Below are 23,492 nucleotides of genomic sequence, written 5' to 3' on the forward strand. Positions count from 1 at the left end.
AGAGCTGTAATTCACCCAAGAAGGTCATAGTCTTGATGATGGGTTTGAGCCAAGCCAATTAAACAGCTCTGGTTCCAGAGTCAGCCTCACTTCCCATGGCGAGGACTTGTATCTTCCGCGGGCTAGCAGAACCTATGCCGCCCCAGGAAAGTGACCTTTTAGCAGATTAAGGTCATTGACTTTTCCTAGTGATAGTCTGAATTCAACGGCGTAAAACTTGATATGGTCAACCAACTGGTGGCCACACCGAGGTTGCCAATGTATACCCAACATGCGCGTTACTTGGAACTGAACCATGTTACAGCGAGCATTGTTCATTAATGATCAAGTCACGGGGTTCACAGTGAAGATTTAGTACCAAACTAGAAAGTATAAATTCCGAAATGGGTAGCGAGATAGAAAAAGAGCGTGTTCATGATGGAAATGCGGGGAAAAACCCGAAGCTGGATGGAGGTTAAGTGTAAATGTGGCATCCACCAGGCAACTTCGTGGATAAATCATTGTTAAGTAGTATGTATGCCTCGAGAGTCACGCGTGGTCTCGCATTTTCATCTAGCCAACAAGTAGAACGTCCAAGACAGAAAATTGCTCTAGATACACTATAGGCAATCTAACTGCACTTCACCACGCCGCCGTAAGTGTCCACAGTGCACGGGTTACCATCCTTGGTACACTGAAAAGAAAAAAACGAGATCAGTTAGGATGTACGACGAATGGAGAACTGAGATTCTAAAAGCTTACTCTCTGGTTGGCGAACTTGGTGTTGCACTTCCTGATGACGGTCTTATTTCGATCATCCTTGTATTTGCACGTGTTGTTGGATCTAACGCATTTCTGAGTGTTTCATGCTTAGTAAATTCTCCATGGTAATGGTCCGGGTACCAGATTGACGCTGTGACTCACTCCCGGAAAGTCGCGTAGAGCGGCTGCCTCATCTCTGGCTTCGAGGCCACCCGATGCGGTGTCAATTGGGGATGCTACCGCGCCCATTGCGACAAAGAAACAGAGAGCAAGATTGGTGATCTGCATGTTAAAAGACTTAAGATCTCGATGTTGTGAGAGGTTTGTCAGAGTGGAAATTGTCTGAGAGTACTCTGCTGGTACTGTGAATTATCGAGTGGAGCGAATTCATTTATATACCTAGGTAGAACAAACACAAAACCCCAGGTTGAGTCCAGAACAATTCTCACTACGGTAGTAGCTCGTCGATTGATTCACTTACCCAATGATATTAATGCCTCATCGACTCCGGAGGACTCGGCCTGTGAATTGCTCGACTCTCATGAGGGGTATAGCTTCCAGGATCAGGGCTTGCATTAGCTTACCGGGCCGCAGTGGGCCAATTGATAGTTATATTGGGTTACATTTTGCTGTGACTTTCCAAACAAACATACATGCATGGTAAATCACAAGTTTCAAGGTCAGCACTAGAGAAGCGGCTGAAGTATCAAAAGTCCTGCATTTCGAGTTTGATGATCACTTTCGCCTTTCTTCCGCTATTTACTCGCATGCTGCCTTGACTCCGTGAGGTTGTTACGCAAAGAACACATTACTTAGCATGCCTTCCAGGGGAGATCTAGATTCTAAAGAGAATACATCCTTGGCTACGCAAACCATGCCAAGAGAAGCTCGTTGTGAATCATGAGATCAGCGCACGAAGTCACCGGCTCGTTCATATGCAGTATCTATCACCATCTGCAAAAGTCCATGTTCTCTGTTTCTTGGGCAGTACCTCAACTAGGAATGATCTACAATATCAAACGCCTGCAGATCAGAAGGTGGAGATCAAGTGATTTCTGATTGGCCCAGCAGATGTAGGGTGCATAAATTTTATGTAAAAGTTTCACGCTCTCAGCTTAATGCACCCGGGCCCTGTAAGGCATAAGGCTGGGCTCGAAGCAAAGCACGGCGCATTGGGGCAAAATCATCGAGTAAGACTTTCCTCACTGAGGCTCGTGTTCCGCAATTCAAAACATTACGTACATGAAACTGAGATTCGAAGGTCTTGCAGCGGGCTTCTATTTCTGCACAGGGGCTTTACCTCTGTACACGAAGGTCTATAACGGCTGAAGTGTAGATGCCTGATTTCGCACGATTGGTGCCTGAAAATGGGGAAGATGGACAATTGATGGGAAGATGTATGAAGCGGTGTCAAAAGTGGTCTGCAACAGAGAGTTTAGATCCAATTAGGCTATGGGATCTGAGGAATCTGGTATCGACACTTTGGCCATCATATACCTTCGCACCTGTAGCAGAAGACAGGTCCCGTCAACACCAAGCGCAACCCTTCATGCACGGTCACAATTCTTCCAGAGTAATCGTCGAGTTAATGTCCCAGTCAGTCCCTTCTTAGTTAGGACACTCAATAGTTCCTTACGTCCCCAGGGCCCCATGGCGTCGCATGATTGTGCCGTCCGACTATATGTAGCGCCAGGACCCTGTTTGGTTCTTGTTGATCTGACACGTCGATGGTTCTCGAAAGATCAAAGACCAAACCGAGGAAATTAGTATGAGTACTGGAACGTGCTGTTATTTTATTGAATATGCTATCGTGGTGAACTCGGTGGGGTTATGATATCGTTTCTATCTTATCACAAACAAATCCAAAAGTTTTTGATTGGGAAACTAGTTCGGTTCAAAAAGCTTCATCTTTCTTGAAGCGACTCAAGCAATTAATATGTTCAGTCTGTGCCTTTCGATCAAACCCTCTTGAACCTCTTACAAGTCGGCGAGAGCCTCTTGGAAACATCGTTTTCGTTATTCATCTCTCTCAGTAATTCATTGTCGCATTTGCTTCCCCTATGTTCAAGTGATAAGTCATTGCTTTAGACACCTGGTCTGTACCTCTGCAAGTTGGCTTTCTTTTCCAGAGTACGAATTCCAGAGACTAGCAACAACCTCTAGTATGAAGGAATTCTTGTTCAAAGGCTTGTCCAGAATTCTGCCCAACAGGATTCCAAAGAGCAGAACGCCGAGTTGCGAGACTATTTATTTTCGTATCCTCTCTGACTTCCTTCGAAATGTACCTCCTGATCGCCTAGAGCTGACAAGACTCGACACTAATCTTTCTTCTTGATAACCAGCACCACACCGCACATGGCACCCTTTACCGTCTCCTTGCCCCTTTCCACACCAGCGGCATGCAAATGACGCTCCATTGCATGGCGCCACATCTTGACTACATCTTTGTTGGTACCGACGGCATCCGGATTCGCCTGGCGCCATCGAGTCACAGGACTCATAGTCCCAATCATCATCTCAAACATATCCAAAGATACCTCTGGCTCCGAGACAAAAAACTTCTCATAGAGGTCCCAATCCTTCCGGAAGAAGTTCCTCTCGTCAAACTCCGCGACTGGCTGGTCCAAGGTCCACGGAAGAAGAAGATCCCTGTAACGACCACGGGTAAGCAGATTGCCTGGCTCAAAATAGGGCCGGAGATATTGCTCCTCGATCTGGTCGATTTCAGCTTGCATAGCTTCCGCATTTGGCACGGAGGGGTGAATGCGCATCTGGCCGGTTGTCCACATTGCGACGCTGCCGCCGGGCTTGAGGACGCGAGCAGCACTTGGCCAGAAACGGGCCATGTCAAACCAGTGCGCTGAGTTGGCAGCCGTGATGAGGTCGACGCTGTCATTTGGGATTGGTGCGGAGAGGTTTGACCCAATGTCTTCGGCTGTTGAAACTTCGTAGCGGATGGACTCGGAGATCGATGTGGTTCCACCCAGAGAGCGTGCAGTGGCGATCATGCCATCCGAGGGGTCAAGACCGAAAGCGTGGGCGAAGTGTACGCCGAGGGAGCGAGCGACATTTCCGGGTCCGCAACCCAAATCAATGAGGGTATCGAACTGGCCGCCAGATTTTGCATGCTGATCTAGGATGGTCTGATACAGTGCAGGGTGGTAGTCCGGACGTAGTTGGGAATAGGCCTCTCCTTGCTCTTTATTGTATGAGCTGAAGGTTTTTTCCTGCGTACCCGAAGCCGGGGTAGCAGATTGTCGGGACATGGTTGCTTTATGTATTTGTTTGTTTCTTACTTTAATTTTCTCAGCACCGTCGAGATGGAAAGGATATGGAATGAGTCATCAGCGCTTATGGCACAGGTGTAAATTTGACACTATCGCATAACGGCATTTTTGACTAGTCGTTGGGAGACTTGGTTTCGGAATTGCGGTTGATGCCGCCAACACGTGCCGCTGCTTAAATAGGCACCTTCAAGCTTATGTCCGACGCATCTGCGCGTGATTTGAGTCAGGGGAACAGATCGGCAAATTACGCTGAAGAGAAATGTTGATAAGACAGTATTGGGCCTTTCACTGAAAGCCGAGTGAACAATGCGTATAACACCATCAACATGGCAATATAGCAAAGACGGCGGAAATATGGCCTAATACGGACTAGTGTAACTAAAGTGGAGCTTACATTTGTGTGGTTATGGGTGATTAGTTTTGTTGGTATTCCGTTGGGTGATCGCAGCCGAATCAGGCCCAGCCGCTGAGAGCCGTTGTAAGTGCCGGTGCGGGTCGAGCCGAATAGCTTATGGACTTTTATTATGTTGAAAGCATTTTTCATGGAAATCCCAACCGGGCTAGCTCACTTCAGTCCCAATGACTCATCCATCCAATCTACCTGGCCTAGGTACCTATCTAGGCTGTTCTGCATACATTATAGATGCAGCAAAGGAGCTACATACATTTCAGATATTATTGTCACTATTAATCGATACCCCATTATTTTCGGCTATATTACACTCTTGGAATGGCACCCAAGGCACTGAGCGCGTCACTAGTGACTATATGGGCAGTTTGGACGCCTAGTTCTCCTGATTGGGGAAGCGGCGTCTGGGAAGATTACCTTTCTTTCTCAAGTTCTTCTTGTCCGAGCAGTCCACACAATGCCAGCCATACGCTACTATCGCACGCCTTTAGAATATGAACGGCGCACATATATGATCTGATATACTGGGAGTACGCTAATCATCCGTTGAAAAGACCAATTTCCTCTCGTTCTAAATTCAACCATCGGGATGCTTTCGATACCCAAATTGGCCGGCCTACTTTTGTACCCGAGCTACGTCCGTTTTGTTCTTCCACGATTGCACTTGGGATGAGGAATTCACACAACAAAGCCACGACCTCCTTTCCAGCATTGGAACGGAAATGTTCGAGGTAGGTTATAAAAGTTTACGGATCACGTTGAACAAAGGAGACTCTGTCCCTGCACAAGATATTTACCACTTGCGCTCGAGAAACGCTAAAAAGCTGAAGGAAATAGTTGACGATCCGGTCAACTGCAGAGTACTAGATATTTCTGTGAACGCTAGAAGAGGGAAAGGAGTCAAAGAGGTTTACGCCTTAGAACAATAAACCCATTCGTTCCCCAGTATTCAAAAACACAAGCTTATTTCTGGATTTAAGTAGTACATGCTGTTGTCCAGTCATCTCAGGTCGCTCTGGAGGGGTCAACAAGCGAAAGCTTAACACTTGAAATTCCTATACCATCGATTAGCTCGGCCACTCTGGTCGCGCTTTTCCCATCTACCTGGAGAGGATACTACTCAGAGAAAATTTAGAACAACATTGCTGCACGTGTGGAATTTGTGTCTCTAGACCTGAAGCTGATGCCAAACATCATTACTATCTCATCCAATTCGCAACAAACAGCCGCACTTCTTAGGCAGAGGCAGATATTTCTGCTACAGGGTAGTTCCCGGTTACCAAGCTTCGAGTCCCTCTCGTTCAAAGCAATCTGGGTCATTCAAGGTGTCAAGACACTAGCTAGAATATCATCGGTGGATTCATCCAGCATATTAAGCCATGAGTATCTGCTACTATATCTATATACGAAGCTTAGCATGGAACGAGAAATTGGACAGCCTGGGAGACCCGCATTGGAACAAGCAGAGAGAATATCGAGCCGTCGGGTGAATTCGGTCACGCACAAGATGTTTTGGGTTCTAAGTTTCTTAACTGCTTTGGCTCGTGAAGAAGTTTGTAAGAAGATGATTGACAAAGAAATCTTGCCACACAATTTTCAAGCTTTGAAACATTCATTCGGGGCGATCTCCATCTGGTTCATGAAGATTTGCCCAGCTTATATTACTTCCCAAAGATCTGGGGAAGCAAAGAAGCATGCTAGGTCATAATCGCGCCTGACAGACGAGAGATGCATGGATTTCTCGAATCAAGGGATAAGGAGAGACTGAAAGGGTTGGTTTTTATCTAGCGTTTAGTGTTGACACGAATTTCCTTCTCCAGCTTGGTCTCTTTCTTTCCTTCTTCTTCTACGGTCTTTCTTGAATCTTTCTGCTAGAAATTAGGGGTAATAAAACACAGAGTTATCATATATTCCTGTCGGCTGGTTACAACCACAATTCAATAGTATAGGATGTTGCACGTGATGTGATAACAGATAGATCGGTTGGCTCTCGGTCATATCGGTTGGCTCTCGGTCATATGTCATTGGTGACTAGCATAACAGTGGTCTCCACCTTTACCCGCGATAGTTGAGCAAAGCCCTAATTCGAGTCACCGTGACTTCCCCGGGCCCCGTGGGATAGAATTGTCCTTATACCCCGCATCAAAGCCAACCTAGCTAAAGCTCAATCCACTGTTGGCAGTGGTATACTCAGTGGGTGATTGAAGAGATTCCTGGGATCATACTTCCCCTTTACTCTTTTCAAACCAGGAAAATGATGCCCATAAAAACTTTCCATCAGTGAAGCAAAATTGTTCCCCTCGTCCAAGTCATCGTCCCCGAGGTACGCACCAACGCTTAACGGGCGAAACAGATCGTATGCCTGGTTCAGCCAAAGCAATCGACACTTGCCCTCGGGTATCAGTTCGTCCTCGGTATGATCCCGTTTCGTGATATATGCAGACATTCCCATAAGCCAGGTACAGCGACGTGCTCTTACAGACGTGTCCGGCATTCCGTCATCGGATGCGTCGAGTGCAAGTAGTTGCACTCTCACACCTGTTGACGGCTGTGTTGCGAGGAAATTGCCGATAGCTTGGATCGACTCATCATCCAATGGCTCACGAATGAACCCGGACTTGATTTTCATGAAACGAAAATGCTCTCGTTTCTCGCGCCCGATGGTCTTTAGGTCATCATACCACGGGGCTGAAGTTTGGTTTTTAGAAATATCCAGAACAGACTCGAGGTAGTCCATTGGTTGCATTTTGATAAAGCTTGGCCGAGGAAGAAAGGACAGGAACCTTTTCCAACTTGCATCTCGGGTTGCCTCACATGGAGCGAGGATCGTACCGAATATTTCAAATTTCCCTGCCCATGCGATGATCATGGGGTTGTAGAACAGAGGGGCGTCAAGACATGCAGATTGAGCCTTAGTCAAAATTTGAGGTAGGTCGGAGACTTTCAGGTCCCACACGATTGAGAAATTTGTAATAGTGTTGGGGACATCATTAGTTTGCAAAGTCACTGATGTGATGACCCCAAAAGAGCCCATTCCAGAACCCCTCAATGCGTAAAATAAATCGGTGTTTTGGCTATCGTTCGCCACCACGACCTCACCGTCTGCTGTGACGACCTCAAATGCAATGGCTCTATCGACAAGCGGGCCATATGTGCGCGAATGAAATCCGTAACCACCGCACTGAACATGGCCACCAACCCCAACAGAAGGGCATGTACCGAGGGGAACCATTTTTTTTCCATTCTCAAAAGCATGCAAATGAATGTCTGATAGTAGCGCGCCTCCTTGAGCCGTAAGCTCATACTTGGTAGGAAGAGAAGAAACCATCTTCATCTTCACCATGTCTATCACAATGGCGCCATCTTGTCCTCCTAAAGACAGGCCTTCGAAGGAATGCCCACCCCCACGGACAGCTACTTGGCGAACGCCCAAGTTATTGACGACTCTTATGACGGTACAGACCTCATTTGTGGTATTAGGCTGCACGACTGCGATCGGGCGGCACTGGGATCGAATGTTCCACGTCGCGCAGACGTCTTCATATGCCGCGTGACCTTCAGAGATAACTTGGATATGCGTGGGAATCTGAGCTCGAAGGGACTCAAGAAAGGAATCATTAAATAGAGTCATCTTACTGATGCGTGAGAACAACGTAGATCGAAATTGTGTGCGGTGTAAACGGTGTATATGGACTATACGGACTATACGGAGTATGGCTTTCATGAAAGGTTAGGTAGTACTCGGATAATGCTTTAATGGTATCTTTATAGATTCGATTTCAAACCTAATCACGGCTGTGTATCTGCTTGGAGAACTTGAAATATAAAAAACCGGCTTTAGGCAAGCAATGAACGCATCAATCTGCAATGCAATAGTTTCGGGCAAACAATGAACACATCGATCTGCAATGTACTAGTTTCAGGTAAACAATGAACGCATCGATCTGCAATGTACTAGTTTAGGTAAATGATGCCTGCTGATGTGGCTTGGCCAGATAAATCACGTATGGGATCTTGGTTTTCCTCATGTAGGCGTGACAACGATGAAATAGCCATGCAGTCGAAATTCTATTTACAATTCCAGCGTGTTTTCTTGATAATTTAAGTGCGTTATCTGCCCAGTTCAAGAATTCTCGTTTTCTTGAATACATGCCCTAAGATCAAGATACAACACACAACAAATCAATATACACTGAGATCACTACGCCTATAGAATGTCGAGCACAACACCTACACATAAGACTATCACTCCATTGCAAGATATCGAAAGTGAAATTGACGATCAATGGGGAAGCATTCTGAATCTATTTGATGACCTGCGCAATGTTATTCAACCCTCGCCTGACGAAAAGTTGGTACAAACGACAACTGACGATGACATAAAGAAGCTTCGTGCTCTTGCTGCTCCCAGCTCTGCGCTTCCACTGATGGGCGTAGTCAAAGAGGCATACAAGATCTTTGACTTCCGTATGCGTACCAACCATCCGATGTTCTTTGGCTTTGTACCATCAAATGCAACATCTCTTGCCTGGCTGGGTGATGTGTTGGTATCTGCGTTCAATACCCATGTCGGCGGCCACATTGCAGGCTCCGGACCAAGTACTGTGGAGACGGAACTCATTGAATGGCTTGCCTCAAGGATATATTTTCCGCCTTCTTCAGGCGGGATATTTGTCTCGGGTGGATCTGTAGCCAACTTAATGGCGATCATAGTTGCCAGCGATCAGATACTCCAGCAGACCGACCGGTCAGGAGGAGTAATCTACATTAGCGATCAGGCTCATTATTCTCTGGCCAAGATGGCACGCATCCTGGGGTTCAGCGAAAAGAACGTTCGAAGAATAGCATCAGACAGCAGGTTTCGAATGCAAAGCCAAGACCTTGAGCATCAAATTAAGCAGGATCGAGAAAGAGGACTAAAGCCCTTCTTGATAATCGGCAGCTATGGCTGTACCGAGACTGGAGCGATTGACCCGATCAAAGAGCTTGCCGACATCGCTCGAGGGCAAGACATGTGGCTCCATGTAGACGGCGCGTTTGGAGCATCAGCAACTTTGTCATATTCCAGGCCACAGCTGGCTAAAGAGCTGTCTCACGCTCACAGTGTCTCATGGGATGCCCACAAATGGCTGTTTCAAACATACGGCTGTGGAATGCTTCTGGTACACGATAAGGCGAAGCTAGCATCCACCTTTCGTGTCAAATCTGACTTTATTGATCACTCTGGGCGAGTGAATGGAAACGCAGCCGAGTTCTGGGACCTGGGAATCGAGTTGACTCGGCCATCTCGGGCTATGAGTCTTTGGTTCACTCTCCGGGTTTTGGGCATTGAGCGTATTGGAAAGATGATTGACATTGGAATTGATTTCACGGAGACAATGCAACATGCGTTAGAGCAACTCTCTGACTGGGAGATTGTGGCCCCCGCCACATTGGCGATACTGAATTTTCGTTATAACCCCGGCAACAAGACGAACGAAGACTTGAACAATATCAATGCAAGAATATCAGAGGCTCTAGCTGATTACAATGATGCAGCAATTTTTACAGTTCAGCTGCGAGGTAAAACGGCTCTTCGGATGTGTTGCATCAATACCAAGTTGGTTGATGAAGATATTGCGAATTTGGTGACATTTCTCAATCAAACGGTAGCTGGTCTTGATGCACATTGTGGGACTCACGATTGATATGGATGACAAATGTAGACTTCAAATCTTGCTTGAAGAGATGAGAAAATTGTCATGATATGACGCAGATAAATAGAGAAAACATCAGAATTTTCTAGTCACCTTTCTTTCAATGATGAGTCAAAGCGAGACATGATCACGACGTGCTACAAGCACTGCCTTTAAAGCTATTGCGGTGGTTAGAGGGGTTATACATATCGCGTACTTCGGCTAATCCTTCGGTGGAAGTCCAGCTTTATTTTCCACAGCACTTCGTTGACCCATTGTAAGCAAAATACTAGTCTTACAGGATAGAGCCTGTTGATGAGGTGAGAATACAAATAGCTCTGGATAGTATACTTGGAATCTGACTGCTAGAGGCACGTGCTCTTGTTGCATGAATCTCAGAAAGTTCGATTTGCCAAGAGGATCATTACTCGACTCGGTAGGCACCTTCACCAGAAACGAATTGCGCTACTCGGTTTTGCATACAAGAAGGAGGCGAGCGATACGCGGGCAAATCTAATCCTAAATGGTAATTTTTTCGCCTTCCTAATCGTTTATGTCGGAAATATGATGTATCTGCATGTAGATGTCTGGGTATTCACGCAGAAAATCTTATGACATCAGTATCAGATACCCCACATTCAAGTGCATACTGCTCCTTGTCAGCATATCCTACAGAATTGTCAATCTAACAGGTTTTAGTTAAAGAGTTTGATATTGCCACGAGGGATCCCATACCATACTGGTCACTGATTTCAATCATGCGCTTCAGTTCACCGCCCTTGCACATGCCAACCTTGGAACCCATGACCATCACAGAAGGGGAAGGAGCTGACCCTCCGAAAACTCAAAGTTATGGCGGTAATCTGGATCCGACAGGGTATCTTATGTGAGGCCCTTCTAGCGAAATACGGCTGAAACCTGCACCTAGTGCCGATTTTGGCAAAAGCACGGTCATTATGTGTGGCCAGTGGGGGCAAAGAGCTGCACAACATATATCCTCCACCGCTCTCTGGCCTCTAAGGAAATCTGTCGAACCAAGAACACGCATAAATACACCGTACTTAGCTTAGCTAAGAAGGTCTGCACCTTTTTGGCCAAGCGGTCACGAAACATGCGTTTGTTCTATTCAATAAAACCAAATGGGCATTCCGTCTGACCAATCAGGACCTAACGGACGATTTCCAGTTCTGTTGACAAGATCAAGACGTGATCCACTTCGACCAGGATTCTAAAACTATTAGCCTATATTGTAGTCAGAATTCAGCCCTTATGTTTCATTCTACGGCAACTGTGGGCCTGACACTTGGTTCTGGAAAAAGCTGCCGGGTACGGACCGCACCACTATTGCATCTTTAACACCATTGCAGCAGCCCCTTAAGCCTCTGTGGAGGGGTTCCAATCCGGTAGATAGGGCGGCATTTTATTATTACGCCAGTAGAGCGCCAGGCTTGCCAGCGCTATTATTTCTTTCTTCGACTCAGTGGGATAGAGCAATTGGGGGCCATATGGTCACCATACCACCTTTATTGCTTTCCTGGGTTTGTCGGCGAACATTGCCACCATGAAATATGGAACTCGCTGAATGAGAAACTGCAGATCGCATGATCTTCCATTTCTTCTCGCAAGAAATGCCGCTCGTGCCCCGAGCCTCTTTAAGTCAAACCAACGAAAAGAAAATAGAATATGGCTGGGGCTGCTCCGAAAGGAGTTCCAGACCCAAAGAAAAACGAAAAAAGACGCAGAAGCCATGGTAAAAACCTTTGCCTGGTTATTTCCTGCACCTCAACTTTTTTTGGTCATTGGTTTGAGAATCTCCATAGTCTGATATATCAGCCACGTTGTTATAGGACTTGGGTCTGCACGGCTATCCCGGAGGTTGATCATTTGCACTTTCTTTTTTAGTTTTATCTCATCTCGCTCTTCTACAGTAACTCGTCTGTCGGGTGTTCGCGCTGGGATTTCTGATACCATTGGGAGTTCGATGTATGGACAATACATCCTCATGATTTCCGAGTCGTATACTGTTTTGTGCCTTCCACCCCCCTGCAGCTGGCGTCGGGTCCCAGGACAATATGGGTGGTTTCCGACCAATTTTATGCTCATTGAATAACCAAGCTGTCTGAACTTGAATACCATGACACTATCGTAACAGCACTTACTATGGACATAGATACGCGTCTCACCAGTGTTACCTCAGTTAATCTAAACGTCAGGGTCATGGAGGTAAATTGTATTAGCACGCTCAGGATGAAGACATATAAGCTTTGTTCTTTTGTTCCCTACCCCTTCCGTCACGCAATTACTTCGATGTTGCTTCTGCTCTTTCTTGCTTATATAACTCCCCCGGTCTCTTACCTATGATTTCCCCAACAGCTCTACTTTCGGGATCATTCTCATTGAACGGTCCTGTAACTTCGGATGGTAACTATGTCAGCCCCCTGGTGACACATTTCCGGTTGGTAGATGCGCCTCGAATTAATCTTCGATCCCTTGAGTATATACACAACTTCCGAATGATGGTCAACCAAAGATCAATGCCTCCTGCCAAGTGGCAACCCAAATCATCTGATAGATTGCATGGAGGTATCGTCAAATATGCGATCTCGGTACGGCAATATATCCGGGTTTTTGATGATTACTTTGACCAACAGGAGGAAGATAAGAGGCTAAATATGAGAATGCAAATACAGCCATAGAAAGCTAGATATTTCACTATTGAGCATTAAGAGATAGAACAAAACGCAAGGAATGATGCTGTCTATCTAAAGCTTTAAGTAGATAATACAAATTAGCGAATATACGGAAAACATAATCGAAGTGATATATAAATATATCCGTGGAAGCCGACCGCTCTTAAAAGGATTGTTTTTACGAGCTAGTTGCTGGTGAGATCCTATAAAGCGAACCTTCTAGGCCCAAATCTAACGATCCGAATACTATCATTGCTCAAATTCTTCGGCAACATAAGGCATACCATAAGTTTGAAGATACCTCAAAGAAATTTGGTTATATGATGCTTCCAGTTGTGGTTATGTGCACATGCTAAGATGCCGCGCGCTTCAAGAGGGAACGGAACCATCCAATGACATTCTGTTATTGTTTAGCTGAGGAGGTCAGTGCAGTGGACGCACGACTTAGGTGATTCTCACTCTGATTCTCACCCTGCCTGTAGCGCACTCGCCCTTTTCACCCCCGGTCGCGCGACGCTAAAGCGGCGCTCGCCCATTTCTCACCTGGGCCGTACGCACCGAACTACTGGCAGCACATAGGCCACACGCCGGTGAGTAAGTAGTTAAGTGGGAGACACGAGCGAGTCCTTACTGTTGTATGTTTTGGATTTTTGCTCTCTTTCCAGCGCTATTTTATTATGAGTGTTTGCTTGCGAGGTTAGTGAGTTTTGCTTCGTTTTGAAATTTCACTTTGTCCATAGTTTTTATCACCAACTACTTACTATATATTTTTCTTGAATGAATATACAAGTACATACGACCGTAGAGCATGGTGAACAGGGCTTCCCGCCCACTCAGCTGGGAATGAAATTACGGTTAATCATTCGGACCCCTACTGGAGGAGATTTAAAGAAGAATTATCTACGTGAGGAGACAAGTGACATTTTTCTCATCAGTTAGAGAGCAAATAACATTACCGAGGTACAACAGAGATCATAAGTTCCTTTCCATCTTGTATCCTTGGACTGATTAGATTATCAACACATGGTACGCAAAAATGGGCAGAAAGGAGTAAATAAGGGGGTGCCAAACCAAGGCATGAATAACACAACAAGTGCTGTAATTGCTTCGAAGATTTCGTATAGAAAATGTCCCATAGTTTCTAACAATCGGCATAGATTGACGCTCCCGTTGTAGCAGCATTGTAGCTGCAAAACCTGTCAAACTTGGAGCCTGGTTAATATATACTTCTGATATCTCACGGCAGAAGGTATAAATATTGAGAATCTTTGGAATGAATCAGATATGTCCTCGGGTATCTGAACATTAGTTTTAGAGAAACAATTAAAGAGTCTAGGTGGTAACAGTGAACCCCGAAAGTACTATATGCCTTTTCGGCAATCTATATTTCATACCAATATTTATTGCATTATATTTGGCTTATTATATATTACTACCGGCAAGCGATCTCCTCATTACGTTGTATGGCAACCTTGAAACTGCGAAGAAAGATTCAATTTGATAACAAGAAATTCAGCATTCCATGGTCCTCATGAAGCCAGTACCCTCAGCACAGCCAATATATTCGCATTCAACTTCATCCGCTTTCAAAACTGTTGTTTCCACCCATAAGCAAATATTTCCACCAGCCATTGCTCCTTCTGGTCCATAGGATTCAAGAAAACGCTTCCTCAAGTCAACGTGTCCTTTGTTAAGACGCCCAATGCGTTCCATGTGACGCAAATCTTTGAAGTAAAATAATTGAACCTTCTTGTTATAGTTTAAAGCGCGAGGTTCTGAGTTGCGGAATGTGCCCTTTTCGGGCTCAAAACACAAGCGAGCATCTAAGATTCCAGAATCAGGCCCTGAAGCCAAAAGATCTTTGATCCATTGATTGACTGAGGCATCAAAATTTTCAAACCAATACTCCCGTTCTTCAGCCGAGAGGGCAGAGTGATCTTGACCTTCGACTACAAAGCAGAGGTTGTCAGGATAATGTGTAATCTGAACGCGACCAGGACAGCTGGGTCTTGATCCAGCTTTCATGAGGCAAACCGGCTCCGAGTTGAGGTGTGATGCGAACGTATCGGTGGCAGAGTCAGCCATCCGATCTCGATAACATCCCCAGTAACCGGCTTTGTCACCGAGCGAGACTCGAGAACCCAAATGGCCCATTCCTGTCTCATGTTCCTGGCTGGTTCCATATTGACTTCTTCGAGGTGAAGGTGTCAGAATCTCTCTCCAGATACCGGAATCGCTTGGGAGGCTGTTCCAAAAGTGTGAGACGGCTTTCTGGTTCCACCAATCCTGATAATTTTGGCTGGACTTCCAGTAGGCAAGCCAGACGAAAGTAGTTCCATGGGAAATAGACGCACAACCATCTTGCATTAAACAGTCGATGTGGGACGGATAGCCAGTGATCAAGCTGTTAAATTCATTTGTCCGGTCTTCCTGGGCTTTGCTTGGTTTTCCAGTCGGATATTGGATGCCGAAGACAGAATATACAAAAGGCTCATCACTTTCGAATTTGACAGTATACATGTTGTAAGAGTTGGCCGTAGAAGGCGAAAGCAGGAAATTGTTTTCTCATATAAGGAACGTTGCATCAGTTATATAGGTGCAGCATGACCGCGGCCAAACTCATATGCGCTGCGGAGGCTATGAACTCCGCAGAAATTGCAATCAAGATGCCATCCAGATAGATAACACTAATGTAAAGATTATGACCAATCTCCTACACGATATAGGTCGCGCAAACTTCGAAGTTTATCTCAAACTTTGCAAGGGTGACCCTCTTCGGAGATATCGACTCTCAATTGATTGGTAGAATTAAAATCACCAATATTTGATTTGTTGTTTTTCCATGAAAAAAGCAGAAGTGGCAAAGATACTGAACACTTGAGGTTGCGGAGGTTTTGGCTCCGCAGGTCATGATAACGTAGAGACGAAAGCGGGGAACGAAGTATAAAAGTGTCGTGAGAACAGCCATTCTTCCCTACATTATCTGAGCTTTCATTTACAACACGGATTAAATTCTGTTCAGTATCATATATTAACATTTGTCTACAATGCCCGACACTTCAAAAATCACCCGCGTGGCTGTCACTCAGGCCGAACCAGCATGGTTGGATCTTGCGGCTGGCGTGACAAAGACCTGCAAGCTGATCTCGGAAGCCGCCCTGCATGGTGCAAAGCTGATTGCTTTCCCGGAATGCTGGATTCCTGGATACCCATGTTGGATCTGGTATGTTCGATTCGAGTCTGCAAAACTTTATTGCCCATAGTGACGAGCAATGATAGGAGCCGGTTCTTGGACGTCGGAATGAATGTTGCCTATATTAAGAACTCTATGACTCTTGATTCCCCGGAGATGAGCCAGATTCAAGCTTGTGCTAAAAGCCACTCGATCGCGGTATCTCTAGGCTTTTCGGAGAACGACAACAACTCTGTGTACATCGCACAAGTCATCATTGGCGGCGACGGGGAGATTAAGTCTCACAGAAGAAAGATGAAGCCTACTCACATGGAGCGAACCATCTTTGGAGATGCCTCCGGAGAATGTTTCTCTAGCGTTGTGGATCTCCCCTTTGCGCGAGTAGGAGCACTTTCTTGCTGGGAACATATTCAGCCTCTGTTGAAATATTTCATGATCTCGCAGAGAGAAGAGATTCATGTCTCCGCTTGGCCCAGTCTCACTCCTCATACGGGGAAATCCGATCTCTGGTCCATGTCCGCAGAAGGTACATCAGCGAAATTCCTTTTTACAAAGTCACCATACTGACATACCTCTCCAGGCTGCCACAGCTTGTCACAGACATACGCCATAGAATCACAAAGTTTCGTTCTTCACTCTACGGCAGTCATCACCGAAAAAGGAGTGGAGGCAATGAACACAAGCGGCGGCATCCTGATGTCTTCTCCCGGCGGAGGAACCTCGGCAGTCTTTGGTCCAGATGGAAGAAGACTGACAGAGCCTATTGACAGTACTTCTGAGGGTATTGTCTATGCCGATCTTGATATGAACCAGATTGTGGCGACCAAATTGTTTGCGGATGCCACTGGTCATTACAGCCGCCCGGACCTAATGTGGCTCAATGTGTGCAAGAAGGTGAAGAAGATGGTACATGCAGATGGCGAGAACGTAGTAAGCATCGTGGAGGAGTAGTTTAGGTATCATTAATTGAATACTTAATAGTTTGCGAAAGTACCTCGTGTAGTTTCATATAGCGGAATGGGCGGGAAGAGCTCCGCGCCAAGCTTCTTATCTGCTGACGTACATTGACCCTTCGATTGGCTTCGGGATCACTCAACTTCAGCTTCAACATCGTTCCCAAATCTTATAGCACTGAGCAGGGGAGATAATGTCGACCCAAGGAAAGGGTATTGCTTTTGCTTGTCAACAATGCCGAGTATCAAAACGTCGTGTAAGTGCCTCACACGACTCAGAGAACGCTAGCTAACCCAACTTCGAAGTGCGATGGGACCCAACCTCAATGCTCAACATGTCAAAAGGGACAGAAAAAGTGCGAGTATATTACTGAGAAAAAGCCGAGAAAGCATGTATTCGAATTCAAAGCTTGTATCGATGACTAACCCCTTACAGGCGCAAATACTGGGACGAAAATTATGTCAAGTCTCTTGAGAATCAGGTTCAGGCACTTTTAGCTCTTCAGAAAAAAGGGGCTGCCCCTATCACTCGGGATGGGGCCGAATTGCAACCCAATCGTCAACTAGCTCCACTTGTCGATGAAGCCCACGATGATGTGCAACCCATGTACAACGCATCTTCTGGTGATCAAACGATTCATCAATCGCAGACTGCAATGGAAGAATTGAGTATCATGATGTGGAGAACAAATCTAGCAGATGCCGTTCCAATCCCAGTAACAGAAGCGAAGAAAGAGACTATTTCCTTGCAAGATAAACCTGCCTCTCAGATTCCTCGCCAGGTGCCTTCTGAGATATCAGAAATCTGTGGAGACGCCCATCGCCTTTCCCAATTAGGGGCTCTTTTTCTTGGAAACATCAATGAAGAGCATCAATTTACAGCCTACGAATCTGCGAGCTTCTTTTTAGACTACCCCGACCAAACTCCAGATCGGCTATTCTTGCATGCTGCCATGTTAGCAGCTGGGGCAACTTTCGAGAACCTAGCCGATTCAATCAATATCAGCAATTCATTTGCTGAGCTCAGCGAAAGCCTGGTGTTCAAGTGCTTCCGACATTCACCGTCAATACACGTGATTCAAGGACTAAGCATTTTATCCTGGCGTTCTCTAGCCCTAGGCCATGACCATTTTGGATGGACTTTCCTCTCCATGGCAGCTGGATTGGCGGTTCATCTACGTCTTCACGTATTGGCCCTTGCCGAGCCCAAAACCAGCTCTGTAACCCCGTCACCAGTAGACGTGCGAACATTCTGGTCATTCTACATGACAGATAGAACATCAGTCTCAATTCTGGGACGAAACTGCATGCTACCATGGAGGCGGGTGAATGTCCCACCTATTGAAACGTTATACCCTATCGATGGAGCCAGCTTGGCTCAAATTTCTTTCGCATGGCAGTGCAAATTATGGTACATGCACGACCAAAGAATGGATGAAATGTATGTTCCATTCCCGAAATATTGATAAAGAAATCGACATTGATACCCTTTCAGCTTCTCTTCATCTTTTGAAACCCAAAGCATACAGGATCAAGCCCACCTTCTAATGACCACACACGAAAATCTCAATAATTTCTCCCAATCACGGCATCCAAAACTCACCCTAAAACGAGGGCCAAACCCCAAGCCTATCCTCCTCTTTCATATGTCCTACCAAATGGCAATATTGGTCACAATGCCCCCTTTCCTTCGCCTATTTGTGAAATCGTCAAGCTCGACACCCGAAATGTCTAACCTGATGACTGTGGTTCTACAATCCCTCACTTCAGCCGCTGCATCAATGCTCCGGTTAGTGCAGGATTATTGCAAAGTACATGGTTTTGAAAAAGCAAACCCGCTTCTCATACATCATTTGCTAAGTGCATCAATCGTGCATCTGATGAATATGACCACAAAATCCCTCACATTCCGTCGATTCAGCACTAGATCCGTGCGAAAGTGTCTCTATCTATTGAATCAATTGGGTCGGTACTGGCCGAATCGCGTGCAGAAAAGCGTTGATAACATCAACGCTCTGGCGCACAGATGGGGCGTGGAGTCTGCGTTATTATCGGATTCGATGTCTGATCTGAGTGCGGAGGATTCAAGAGTTGCTGCACCTGCACCCAATGTACAGGATACTGCTTGCCAAGGGAGCATGCCGGTCTCATCATTTTCGCCGACCAAGGAGCAAAGCGGCCAATTTTCAACTTCACTTGATATAAGTTGCTCACTTGATTCACTTCTTGAAACTGAAGGTGTTTCTTTGGCTCAAGACTTCCTTTATCCTGAGGGAAACTCGTTTGACTTTTCAATTCTTGACGCTACTGACTTTCGTGATGATACGGATTTATTCCAGGTCTTCCGAGAGTTTAGTAACTTTGAAAGGAACCAATGGGAACAGCTATAGAAATTAACAAACTTGATCGAACGTTTTCTCAGCTATACCAAGCAACTCCTCGGTAGAATCAAAATTATCGCGGCTAGCTATTTAGAAACACATTATTGCGTCTCCCGGGCTATTGCTGTATCGGGCTCAATAAACGAAAGAGTTCATACATATATAGACAAATCATGGCTGAATAAAAGCTAAGCCCAGACTAATACAGTGTATAGAGCGGTACGGCTATCAAGATTTTGTGTAATAAAGGCGTATAACCTTTCAATGACATTGTATATCAAGAGGTGACCATTTCTGTAGAACGAAAAAATCAAATTTCCCTAAAATCAAAGGAAAAGATATTTCGCTATGCCCTAGGCTATGGTGAGATTTCTGTCTACCATCTCCCACCATTCTTTTTGTCGTCAAATGTATCGCCGCTGTGGGTTTTAAAGTACCGTTCCTTTGTCCTGCTTTCCGAAACCAGGTCAAATTGTACAAAGAAGTCGGCATTGCATCTTTTGTAAAGTAATGGAGTGAATCCTGGAACCTCAAAAGGTTGAACGATATGATAGCTCAAAACCAGCGCATCGATGTCGGTCCATCAGCGCTGCTTAACCGCCTCTCTACTTCTCTTAGGACCCGAGTGTCCTCCAATAATCAGTCTCTATATCCTCTACACAATGCATCTGTTCCTAAGACATCTTCGACTTAACTAGTCGACGAGCTCTATCAGGTAACCGCTAGAAGCCCCTAAACTTTTCAATGCCAAGATATTAAGCGTTTCAGAAGGAATGGTATAATCTAATCTCATGCTATTATATTCAGCTGAGGGGTCCATCAAGTAACGGCATTTGCCAAGGTGCATAGCGGCCTAGAATTACTAGTTATAATGGAGACTAAGGTTAAAAGAGATGTAAAAGATGCCGGTAATTATAGGCTGCTAGATATCGATGGGTAAATGGGTATTTGAGATGATGATTACAAAGGTTTGATTCAAGAATGAGAGATAAAAACAGAGTTTGGCTATATCCACATGAAAGCAACGCCAAGATATCAATCGTCAAAATAACACTCTTGGTATCATAAGATCTGCACCCGACAATAATAGAAACAGAGAGGAATAGAGGGCCAAAATAGTCAAGCCGTTAGAATAACAGTGTTATAGAGGATTGAAACAAAATTCTAAAGTGCAGCGAGTCCCATGAGAACCATCGTCAAAGCAAAATATCCCCCGAATTGAGGGAGCAGCATGGTTGCGGCATTGAATTGAGTGGGCGACGGTGAGGACGTCGGTTTGCCAGCGGTCGCACTGGGTGTCGTCGAGGCTGTAGCATTGCTGACTGATAGCATCGCATCCACTTCAATCCACAGATCGCATCCAGTGTAATCGACTGTTCCAACAACAGCTGAGTTGTCGAAGATCAAACCGGGAATCGTAAGATTCTTCCCTTGATTCTTGAACTGCGGCCACTCAATCTCATTAGTTGATGGCTTGCCATTTGCTGCCATGGCAGTCCACAAGTCCATCATCTGGCCACCGAGTTTCCATTCGGCCGCTGTAGAATTGCAATCCCCAGCCGGGAGATATGAGTTATCCAAGTTACCGAAAACAAATGGAATTTCAGCAGTGTGAGAGGCGTTGAAAAGGCTGACGGTGGTATTATTTATGGAGAACAGCCAAGGACATGTCGAGCCGTGGGTGAATTGGTAAGTCCACGCGGGGATACCTTTGCGAGTTGCTTGTGCCGCACCGTACCATGCCGGGCACTTGTATGTGGAATCGGTAATGACTTGGGTCATAGCCAGAACGATTGCGAGCGCGGTCGAGTTCATGTCAGCAAACACACTGGAAGCTTCAATAATGAGCTTGGCCTCTGGTTCGAACAAAGATGGCAAATAGTTTTTCCCAACAAGCGAGGCGGCGTTGCCAAAATTACTGCGGAGGAACTCTTTGTATACTGATGCGGTTGGAGTGGTCTTAGCTAAACTAACCCATTCCAACGTATAAATGATGGCTTCGTCATAGTCTGTGCGTTAATTGATTAGCAGGATGTCATTACTCATCAAATGTGATAATGAACATACTAGATCCAAAGACTGCCGGGACTTGCACTCCACGGCTGTGGGGGTCTTCGTCGATGACACTGCCATCGACATAGGGGTAGAAATTGTGAGTTCCCTGGCTCAGGACACCGAGAGACCCCTGCGTGCCGTAGTATCCAACTCCCTGCCGCAAGTATTCATCGGCTTCATACGCAGCCACCAGTTCAGCACGTGTCTTGGACTGGAGACAGGATTTCTGTAGAAATGTTAATGGCCGGAATCTATATCACTAATGAGAATCCATGCACTCACGTCACTAATGGTACAATTGAGCTTCTGAGCAAATGACGCGGCAACCTTCTGCTGGGTTGAATTTGCGCTAAGACTTCTACCACCGCCCGATTCTGAGATGATACCATTCATCAAAGAAGGTGCCTGAGGAAGAGAGCCAATGGCGTATACGTTCTCAGCACCAGCCGATTGGCCAAAGAGGAGGACCTTTTTCTATAGTCAAATATGTATGTCAGCTCCACTTCTTCGTTCTCCGGTCGGGATGTAGTCCAAATTGTCATACCGGATCTCCTCCAAAGGCCGCGATGTTGTCTTGAACCCATTCTAATCCCATAATAAGGTCTTGGATGCCCTGGTTGCCATAAAGTCCGGCAGCTTCGAGAGCAATGAAACCAAGGGGGCCCACACGGTAGTTGACTGAAACAAGAATGGATCCTGCCTCTGCTGTGTTACAGCCATCGTAGAGCGGGTCCGAAATAGAACCCTCTGTTTCAGATCCACCGTAAACCCAAACTTTGACGGGCAGCTTTGAATTCTCAGTGGCGGTAGATGGCGCCCAAATATCTAGGTAAAGGCTGAGAAACATGTTTAGTATACTCTTGCGTCGAAATAAAGAACCAGAAGTGCAGATGAGCTTACCAGTCTTCGGATGACAGTGCAGTTGTGCCCAACTTTTTCTCGGTGAAGTCATCCGAGAATTGAATGCAGGTTGGGGCCGAAGTGGTTGCATTTAGTGTTCCTTGAGGATATTGGTTTTTATAGGCTTTAGGCGGCTCGAAACGTAGTTTGTCGACTGGAGGCTCAGCGAAGGGAATTGCCTTGTAAAAGACTGCCTTTTGACCACCTTCGCACTTTCCACCCTGGACTGTTCCAGCATCTATTGTGACAGAAGGGGAGGAGGATGCGGCAGCTGCTAAGACTGGCAGAAAAGCTGTAGAAAGAAGCTTCATGGTGACTGTAAGAGCTTCTAGATGTCCAAGCTGGAGAGTTGGTATGCGATGGGTGAGAACATTGAAATGGCAGTGGGAGCACTTGATCTCTTTATAATAGCTCTGTCTTCGTTTATTTACAAAATAAAAATAATTGATCGCCGACAAAACGCCTACTCTCGGGGACCTAACTAACTGCCGCAGGTACCTGGATTGACATCGTCTAAGCCTTGTCGGGATCGGCAGTTTCGGGCTGGGTGCTGGGGTAGGCACTAATACGTTTTTAGCACATATTGCGACCACCAATAAGGCTGAAGCTTGAACAATTTTGGCTCTTTCATGTAGCTATCACATTATTCGCCCCCAAAACTTCGCCACGTCTAGCGTCTCCCCAGATTCAGGTTCGAACACACTAGTGGTCGGATTTGGGTAATTAAGCATTTTTCCGCATATTTACCGCGAGTCACGGAAATGACGGTGATCTATCTCATACGCCCGCACTGGTCAATGCGACATTTGATCCACACATAAGCTACGACAAAGGATCTATGGACATGCACGCGGTATCATGACAACAACATTGGAAATCTAGACCTATCATTACTTCTCTCCAAGGCGATTTTAAAAGGTCACAATGCGCAGCCTCAAAGTGATTCTGGATATTTCTCAAGAAGCTATAGATCTTCCTAGTGATTTTCCTACCTTTTTTATATGGTATACCACTAAATAATTGTCGCTCTTGGTGGACCCGTGTAAAATTAGAGGCTCTTAGCAAGATTTATGCGGGCTGATTGGCTCTCGCAATTTTGTCCATTTCGGGTTTAGCTCACATCCAGGGGCTCAGGCTTGTATTGTGAGCTATTCTTGCCACGTACAATCTTAGTATAGAAACAATGTAGATCAACAACTTTAGTATCA

General features: G+C 45.8%; 8 protein-coding genes across 8 annotated transcripts; 3 read left to right on the forward strand and 5 right to left on the reverse strand.

Moving 5' to 3' along the window:
* Positions 1–610: 610 nt before the first annotated feature.
* On the reverse strand, positions 611–1,029 carry N7529_001247 (uncharacterized protein; the record flags this gene model as incomplete). The annotated part of the gene is made up of 3 exons (XM_057236778.1): positions 611–673; positions 742–834; positions 904–1,029. The coding sequence occupies 3 exons, from the start codon at positions 1,027–1,029 to the stop codon at positions 611–613; spliced, it is 282 nt and encodes a 93-aa protein (XP_057103581.1).
* A 2,030-nt stretch (positions 1,030–3,059) lies between these two features.
* On the reverse strand, positions 3,060–4,007 carry N7529_001248 (class I SAM-dependent methyltransferase; the record flags this gene model as incomplete). The annotated part of the gene is made up of 1 exon (XM_057236779.1): positions 3,060–4,007. The coding sequence occupies one exon, from the start codon at positions 4,005–4,007 to the stop codon at positions 3,060–3,062; it is 948 nt and encodes a 315-aa protein (XP_057103582.1).
* A 2,594-nt stretch (positions 4,008–6,601) lies between these two features.
* Positions 6,602–8,068, reverse strand: N7529_001249 (FAD-binding oxidoreductase; the record flags this gene model as incomplete). The annotated part of the gene is made up of 1 exon (XM_057236780.1): positions 6,602–8,068. The coding sequence occupies one exon, from the start codon at positions 8,066–8,068 to the stop codon at positions 6,602–6,604; it is 1,467 nt and encodes a 488-aa protein (XP_057103583.1).
* A 583-nt stretch (positions 8,069–8,651) lies between these two features.
* Positions 8,652–10,124, forward strand: N7529_001250 (pyridoxal phosphate-dependent decarboxylase family protein; the record flags this gene model as incomplete). The annotated part of the gene is made up of 1 exon (XM_057236781.1): positions 8,652–10,124. The coding sequence occupies one exon, from the start codon at positions 8,652–8,654 to the stop codon at positions 10,122–10,124; it is 1,473 nt and encodes a 490-aa protein (XP_057103584.1).
* A 4,190-nt stretch (positions 10,125–14,314) lies between these two features.
* N7529_001251 (phenylacetaldoxime dehydratase family protein) lies at positions 14,315–15,322 on the reverse strand (the record flags this gene model as incomplete). Its single annotated transcript, XM_057236782.1, has 1 exon — positions 14,315–15,322. The coding sequence occupies one exon, from the start codon at positions 15,320–15,322 to the stop codon at positions 14,315–14,317; it is 1,008 nt and encodes a 335-aa protein (XP_057103585.1).
* Positions 15,323–15,849: 527 nt separating this feature from the next.
* On the forward strand, positions 15,850–16,946 carry N7529_001252 (carbon-nitrogen hydrolase family protein; the record flags this gene model as incomplete). The annotated part of the gene is made up of 3 exons (XM_057236783.1): positions 15,850–16,025; positions 16,082–16,521; positions 16,576–16,946. 3 exons carry the CDS (start codon positions 15,850–15,852, stop codon positions 16,944–16,946), a joined length of 987 nt encoding a protein of 328 aa, XP_057103586.1.
* A 237-nt stretch (positions 16,947–17,183) lies between these two features.
* Positions 17,184–18,414, forward strand: N7529_001253 (fungal specific transcription factor domain-containing protein; the record flags this gene model as incomplete). The annotated part of the gene is made up of 2 exons (XM_057236784.1): positions 17,184–17,203; positions 17,385–18,414. 2 exons carry the CDS (start codon positions 17,184–17,186, stop codon positions 18,412–18,414), a joined length of 1,050 nt encoding a protein of 349 aa, XP_057103587.1.
* Positions 18,415–20,493: 2,079 nt separating this feature from the next.
* On the reverse strand, positions 20,494–22,595 carry N7529_001254 (uncharacterized protein; the record flags this gene model as incomplete). The annotated part of the gene is made up of 5 exons (XM_057236785.1): positions 20,494–21,338; positions 21,397–21,610; positions 21,667–21,858; positions 21,929–22,220; positions 22,285–22,595. The coding sequence occupies 5 exons, from the start codon at positions 22,593–22,595 to the stop codon at positions 20,494–20,496; spliced, it is 1,854 nt and encodes a 617-aa protein (XP_057103588.1).
* Positions 22,596–23,492: the final 897 nt, after the last annotated feature.

Source organism: Penicillium soppii (genome assembly GCF_028829465.1).
Source record: "Penicillium soppii strain IBT 18220 chromosome Unknown utg000001l, whole genome shotgun sequence".
NCBI classification, from domain to species: Eukaryota; Fungi; Ascomycota; class Eurotiomycetes; order Eurotiales; family Aspergillaceae; genus Penicillium; species Penicillium soppii.